Source organism: Microtus oregoni, unplaced genomic scaffold (assembly GCF_018167655.1).
Source record: "Microtus oregoni isolate MIOR12 unplaced genomic scaffold, Mior012 000067F_ref0000223, whole genome shotgun sequence".
In the NCBI taxonomy this organism is placed as follows: Eukaryota; Metazoa; Chordata; class Mammalia; order Rodentia; family Cricetidae; genus Microtus; species Microtus oregoni.
The window spans coordinates 1,153,107-1,160,273 of record NW_024543974.1 but is presented as its reverse complement, the minus strand read 5'-3'; the positions used below and the strand labels follow the sequence as shown (position 1 = coordinate 1,160,273).

At 51.5% G+C, this 7,167-nt stretch overlaps 1 protein-coding gene across 1 annotated transcript; it reads left to right on the top strand.

Moving 5' to 3' along the window:
• The first annotated feature begins 3,004 nt into the window (after positions 1-3,004).
• On the top strand, positions 3,005-4,991 carry LOC121440409 (paraneoplastic antigen Ma3 homolog). Its single transcript, XM_041641174.1, has 2 exons — positions 3,005-3,119; positions 3,388-4,991. The coding sequence occupies exon 2, from the start codon at positions 3,490-3,492 to the stop codon at positions 4,855-4,857; it is 1,368 nt and encodes a 455-aa protein (XP_041497108.1). The 5' UTR covers positions 3,005-3,119; positions 3,388-3,489; the 3' UTR covers positions 4,858-4,991.
• Positions 4,992-7,167: the final 2,176 nt, after the last annotated feature.

The window sequence follows — 7,167 nt, the reverse complement described above, 5'->3', positions numbered from 1 at the left end:
TTGAAACCTCAAAGCACACTCCCAGAGACACACTTCCTCCAACAAACCTGCATCTTAGCCTTTAACAAACTGTTCGTGCAAATATATGAGCTTATAGGCGGCATTCTCATTCAAACCACCAGAGCCACCAGGCCTGGCTCCCTCTGTATCTTTGAAGCCAAGACTTAGCTATGACATTGGGGAGGGCATTATAATTGTCACTCTCCCATTATCTCCCTCTTGTGGCACCTTACTAGTCTATCTATGATGCTAAGAGAGCCTAGTGATATCCTTGTCACAGAGGGTTTACCTTTTGCCTATATCGTATTCTTATTTCTTCTAGTGAAACCCCTCGGTCTTAGTTACTTTTCTATTTCTGTGATAAAACACCGTGACCGATTCAACTTATGACTGAAAACATTTAATGTGGGACTTATGGTTTCAGAGGGTAGAGTCTATGATGGCAGAGCAAACACATGCATGGCAGCAGGGACAGCTGAGAGCTCACATCTTGTCAGCAAGTTGCAGGCAGAGAGGACTATTTGGGAAGAAACCTCAAAGCTCAGCACCAGCGGCACAGCTCTCCCAAGGCCACATTTCCTAATTCTTCCCAAATAGTTCTGCCAATAGGGGAACCAAATATTCAAACCCATGAGCCTATGGGGGCCATTCTCCTTCAAACCACCATATCCTTTGGGGTTGAAGGTCAGGCAGAGTGCAAGCCACTTCATTTTTAACTACCAAGAAGCTTCTATTCTCTGCACCGCAGAAGCCATGGACTCAGCCTTCATTGCCTATAGAAGTTAGCTTTCTATCTTCCATCTTGATCCAGGACAACCTGATAAAAAAAAAGCCTTGGTGTTCCCTTTGTCATCTTAGGCACATTCAAACCAAACAAATCCCTGTTCTTACAGGGAACTTCTACCTCTGCCTCACTATCACCAACACGGGAACCCAGATTGCCTTCTTTGTACCCCCAAGCCATCTTGAAACCTCTTCCACAACCCTCCAACCCTCAATTCTGTAACTAATGAAGTGTGTGTGTGTGTGTGTGTGTGGTGTTGTTGTCAGTGTCAACATCAGTAGCATTTCAGTAATGTGACTGTCCAACCTGTCCCTGCAGATGAGGAAAACCAAGTGGAAGCCTGAAGAAATGTACCCTTCCTATCTCACATGGCCAGAAGATTATAATAAAACAATGACAGAAGTGGATTTCAGAGATTAGGACAATCTGCAAATTCTAAAAGATGTAGCTATAGTGGTCCCCAACATACCTACTTAATTTGCTCTTTAGTAACCTGTAAAAGCAGAGCATTTCTGCAGAATTACTGTACAGTATCTCATAGTGCAGCACGTGGTGATCCTAGTTGGCCTCTGATGCTCTAGTCCAGGGCAAGGCCAAATAAATCGCAGTTTCCTTCTCCACAGTCTACTATACTTCGACAATGTAACTGATGTTTCCCCATCACTTTTCCATATGTGGTACCTTTGTGCTGGTTACTACATGTGCTGATGGGGACACAAAGCAAATGATGCATTTCTATTGGCTTCAAGGTCAATGATTAACTTTACAAATGTGTTAAGAAAAAACTTTACAATTTGAACAAATTCAAACCTATTGTTCCAATTTTGCTGTTACCCAATCCTCTGCCTAATGTTCAGAACATTCACAGATTAACTCTGTTCTAGAGAAATTCATGACAAGTCTCTCTGCTTTGACAAGACTGTTTTATGAGTGTGAGTGCTTTGCTTGATGTATGTCTGTACACCTCATACCTGGTGTCCATGGAGGCCAGAAGAGAACATTAGATCTCCTGAAACTGGAGTTATAAGCCAGCCTGTGGGTGCTGGGAATAGAACTTGACTATTCTGCAAGAATAGTCAGTACTCTTAACAGCTGAGCCATCTCTCCTCCCGGAACCAGCGTGTTTGGCATATGACAGTGTAGGTTGAGCAGATAAAGAAGTGGTTTGGAGCAAGTTGAACCTTTAGAGCAACAAAGCTGAGATCAGTATGAGGCCTGAAGGCAGCAACTGTTTTGTGAGAGACATTAATTGGGAACAATGTGTTTGATGTTATTTAAGGAGTATATACATGCTTGATTTCCAAAGTAGGCATGCCAAGGGGCTATTCCATATGTCATGAAAGGAGACTCATTACTTGTGGAGCAGCAGTTCTCATCCTGTGGGTCACAACTGCCTTGGGCTTCAAATCTGAAAAGCAGCTTTTCAAGAAGCTGGATATACAGCATGCAGAGCAGGAAAGGCCCTCCAGTGCTGGACCCTCCTGTGAGCTGGCCACTGGCACCAAGGGCAGGAAGGCATGCAGGCCCCACAGTGGTGAAAGTGCCTGCAGCCCCTTCCACTGGGATGGGCATCACCCAGATGGTGCACGCTCCATGGGGAGTGGCGGGATGGGGTGTGTGGGCTCATGTGCTATCTATCTATTCCAGGGACTCTACCTAGAATAGGTGTTGCTTGCCCAGCTCTGTCACTAGACTAGGTCTAGATAGGGACTCACCAGGGCAAAAACCCTCAGAGTCCCTGCTCCCTGGCCTTGATCAGGAAACAGAGCTGGAGGGGGCAACACAGATTTTTGGTGCCCTTCTGTGGAGACCCCTGAGCACTCTGGGGCCCTGACTTTGTATTCTCGGGGAGAGCGGAACTGACCTGGATTCACGATAAGGGACAGCTTGGGGACAGTCAAAGGCAGGAGGACACTGGATACTGACTCACAAACGCCAGATTCCGAGAATTGAGGTGGGGTCCTCTGTGCTGGAGTAGCGGAGGTATGTTGGGGGTGGGCAGCAGCAGGTGACGTCACCTGAGGCCCCAGGTTGCCCAAGGCCTAGGCAACAGACTTGTCGCGTGATCCTCATGCGCCAATGGCTCAGCGGTCTCCCAGGCGACGCGGAGGGTCCGCGCTTCAGCGCCACAGCACCCCCGCCCCAAGTCCGCACTGCAGAGAGCGGAGGCGAGCCCGCGCCAGCGCATTGGACGACGTGCGGGACCAGAGGGCCAGAGAGAGCAAAGAAGCTGGCAAGAGACCCTGGAAAGGAATGGTGTCCGACCCCACCTCCTCTCTGAGCAGTCTGGGAACCTCACTGCGGCAGTGAATGAGGAAGCATCTTGACCTAAGAGGTACCAGCTCACAGGAGGAAGCGGCTGGCCTGGGCAGCCCCCTCCGCCCAGTAGGGTGGTACTGCTGCAGCCTTTGGGTTGGGGAGGGGGCTGCAGCGGAGGGCCCAACCCGGTGGGGCCTCCGCTGCAGCCTTTGGGGTGAGGAGGGGGCTATAGCACGCAGCGGGGTGGGCTGTAGAAGTGTCTTCGCAGGAGGTGGGTGGAGGCTGGGTGGCATAGAAGGGACGCGGGGGGGGGGCGCATTAATCTCCTTTCACCCTTTTTACAGACTCTGGAGGCCTGGGAGGGCTACGGATCTGGAATTTGCCCCAGATTTATGTGCATCACACCCTAATCACTCCCTACATTAGAATCTCTTGAAGTTGGAGCCATGCCATTGAACCTGTTGCAGGACTGGTGTAGGGGGGAGCATCTGAACACCCAGAGGTCTATGCTGATCCTGGGGATTCCTGAGGACTGTAGTGAGGATGAATTTGAGGAGACTCTGCACGAAGCTCTCAGGCATCTGGGAAGATATAGGATCATTGGCAGGATGTTTAGGAGGGAGGAGAACGCCCAGGCCTTTCTGGTGGAACTTGCACATGATTTTGACTATGCGTTGGTACCCAGGGAAATAGAAGGAAAGGGTGGGCCCTGGGAAGTGATTGTGAAACCCCCTAATTCAGATGATGAATTTCTCAATAGACTGAACCACTTCTTAGAGGAAGAGAGGCGCTCAGTATCAGACCTAAACAGGCTCCTTGGGACATACTCTAATTGTTCACCTAACAAAGCAGCGATATCAGCAGATTTCTGGGCCTGGGCTCAGACCTTCGGTGCAGTGATGCAGCCTCTGCTAGAACAAATGTTGTACCGAGAACTAAGAGTCTTTTCTGGGAACACAGCGACATTCCCAGGGTTATTGGCCTTTGATTCCTGGCTTGAGCACACCACTGAGATGTTACAGATGTGGCAGGTACCTGAGGTGGAGAAGAGGCGGAGGCTGATGGAATGCTTGCAAGGCCCCGCTCTACAAGTGGTCAATGTGCTCCGTGCTAACAATGCTGCCGTCACAGTGAAGGAGTGCCTGGAGGCCCTGCGCCAGGTATTTGGGCCCGTGGAGAGCCACAGAATGGCCCAGATGAAATTTTGTAAGGCTTATCAGGAGCCAGGAGAGACAGTTTCTAACTTTGTGATCCGTTTGGAGACCCTGCTCCAAAAAGCCCTAGAAAAAAGGGCAATAGCACGAAGGAATGTGAATCAGACCCGCCTTAAACGAATCTTAGGTGGGGCCATCCTTACTGGAAAACTTCGAGAGAAACTTAAGCTAATGAAACAGCGTCGGAAGCCACCTGGTTTCCTGGCCCTGATGAGGCTTTTTCGTGAGGAGGAGGAGTGGGAAGCTATTACGGGGGCAGAGAATAGCTGCCCACAGGGGCTGGAAATAGGCAGGGAGAGGGCACTGTTTGTTCCTGCCTTTGACAGTGGTCTTGAGAAAAGATCTTACCAGGGTTCCCGTCGCCGGAGGGGCAGAGGCCAGCACCGAAGGGGAGGTGTGCCCAGAGATAGATCTCAAGGTACAAGAAAGCGGAATTATGACACATTCTGCTATAGTTGCGGGGAAGAAGGCCACATCAGAGTACACTGCTTGAACCCATCCAACCGGACCTTAGTGAAGCAGAAGAGACGGGCTGCAATGGAGATGGGAAACGGGGCCTGGGCTTGGGAGAAGAGCCACCCCAAGCCCAAGACCAAGTAGGCTCCAGGGAACAGGGTAACCACTGTTCCCGTAAGCCAAGGAGACAAAAAAGATGTTTGAAGGAGGGGAAAGAGCAGTTCAGAGAAATGGCAGGGGACCTTAGTAAGGTACAATGGCAACATAACCAGGCACAAGTTAAGTCCCCTAAGCCAATGCCAGCTGGAGAAAACTCTAACAAGCAAAACTACACCACATTCAGCTCAGTAATGAGCAGATGCAAGGCTCCTAGGATGTACCATAGGAGGAAGCCAGGAGCACTGCAGCTGCATGGAGCCACAAGGACTCAGATGGGGACATCAGGAAAGCAGAGGCAGAAGATAGGAAGGCTGTGACTCTAAGAAACCTAGCAACTTCCGGTCCCCATGGGGTGTGGAGGCTGTCCTGGCCAGAGAGAACCAATGCCTGGGGAGAAGTGCAGCAAGGCCGGGAGACAGTGCTCCGGAGAGGAGGCCGCAGGATCCAGCCCGTCTTTAGGATCATCTACACTGCTCTAGGGGAGCCTCATGAGGGCAGCACCCTTGAGTCCTTTCGTGAGTGAAACACCAGGGTCCCTGGACCCAAAGGCCCCGGGACACCAGTGCCAACCCGGAGGCAGATCCCATCCTGGCACCCCGGCAGGACTGTGAGTGGGGGGAAGACAGCAGTGCCCAAGAAGATCCCCGGGCTGGGGGTGCGTACGCAGCACCATAAGGTTTGTGCCCTCAGCTGGTCTGAGAGCCCGTGAGTGTGCAGGACAGATTGGTGTGAACAAGGAGGTGGAAGAGCAGCAGCAGGAGGACTTGGGGCGGTAGTTTGTTCTGCTCTCTTTTGTCCAGGGCTGCTGGAGAATTCCAGAGAGCAAGCAAGGAGAGCCTGGTGAATACAACTCGGCAGGCAGCTGCCACGGCTGGCCCCCAACCCTGCCGACCTGAGAGGGTGGCCTGGCGCTGCTGCCGAGGTGCCATCCTCCGTCTGCCATCCACACCAGACGGGTGGAGGTTACAGAAGAGGCTGCCTCAAGGGTTCTTTCTGCCTGGCTCTCCCAACACGGATGCCCCCTCCCCATTGCTATCCCGAGGGAGGCTACTCCCGCCTCTGGAACCCCTCCCCCCCCCCCACTTATCTGCTAACCTCATAGTGACCCACTCGGCTGTCCACCGAGTCCTTTTCCCCCTTGAGTGCTCATCCCCCACCCGTTGCTTCTGTACCAAGCTGTGAGTGAAGTGTGTGTTAACTTGAGCAGCTGGAGGCCCTGACTACCTGGTCAGTGGCCCCTACTCCTGGCACCTGTTGTGAGCTTCTGTGAGCTGCTTTGCCAGCCAAGGCTGCCTAGCTCCCCTCCCACCGGTGTTGTGAACGCTCCTCATCTGCTTTCCCGGTGTACATCTAGGCCAGCTGCCCGCTGCTTGCTCTCCTGCAGATGTGTGGGTGTTCTTACATGATCAAGTGCTCCCCAGAACCCCCAGGCCCAGTCCTGGATGCCAGCGGGAAGCAAGGATGTCGACAAGGGACTGGTTGATCTCTTATGACTGACTTCAATCTGGAGCAGACAGGAAGACCTGAACTGGAGATGGGTGGGACCTGGGGACTGTGCTGTAATGTTCTACTCCTGTAGTTACTTGTGACTATGTTTCCCAGGCTTGATGGAATATTCCTTGCTGTGCTTTGCAGTGTCCTGTGACTATCTTGTACCAGAATATGACAGGGCCACCCTACAGTGGGCAATTCCTTGTAAGGGTTCACCAAAGGCTGAGGGGATTGCAAAAGGTAGTTCTTGGGCCCTTGGGAAGAGAGAAAATAACAGAGGGATCCCAGAGTGTTTGGCCCTTTGGAGGAGCTCCATGGGGGTGGTCCAGAACTTGTGTTGCTTCTAGTGCTGTGGAGCATTTGTGTTCTCATCCCTTTCTCTTCAAGATATTTAGTAAATGTCTCTGTTCAATAAACTTAATATAAGTTCCAGCTGTTTCTGGCCTCTTCTGAAGTGGGGGATGGGGTGAGGCAGAGGAAGCAACATTAATATATGTTCAAAGCAGAGCCCATGCGGGCCTATGTGGCTCCCTGGGTAAGTGGGAGTTAGGTGACTAGGTGTTGTATGGGAGGAGGGAGAGTACTTTCCTGGTTTCCCCAGGACACCCAGGGAGACCCCAGGAATGAGTAGATTCGGCTTTTAAAGGAGGGCATTGGACAACAAGCAGGACCTGAGGCTCCCGGATGCCTGGCAATACACTGGAGGCTTAGTGTATCTGACCTGGCATATTGTCTGTGTGATATGACATCATGTATGAATATGTGTATGTCAGTTAGTGATTGTGTGTGAGTGAGTGTCCAGTT

Coding starts and splice junctions, on each gene's coding strand:
- LOC121440409 (XM_041641174.1), top strand. CDS start 3,490: ATGCCATTGAACCTGTTGCAGGACTGGTGTAGGGGGGAGCATCTGAAC.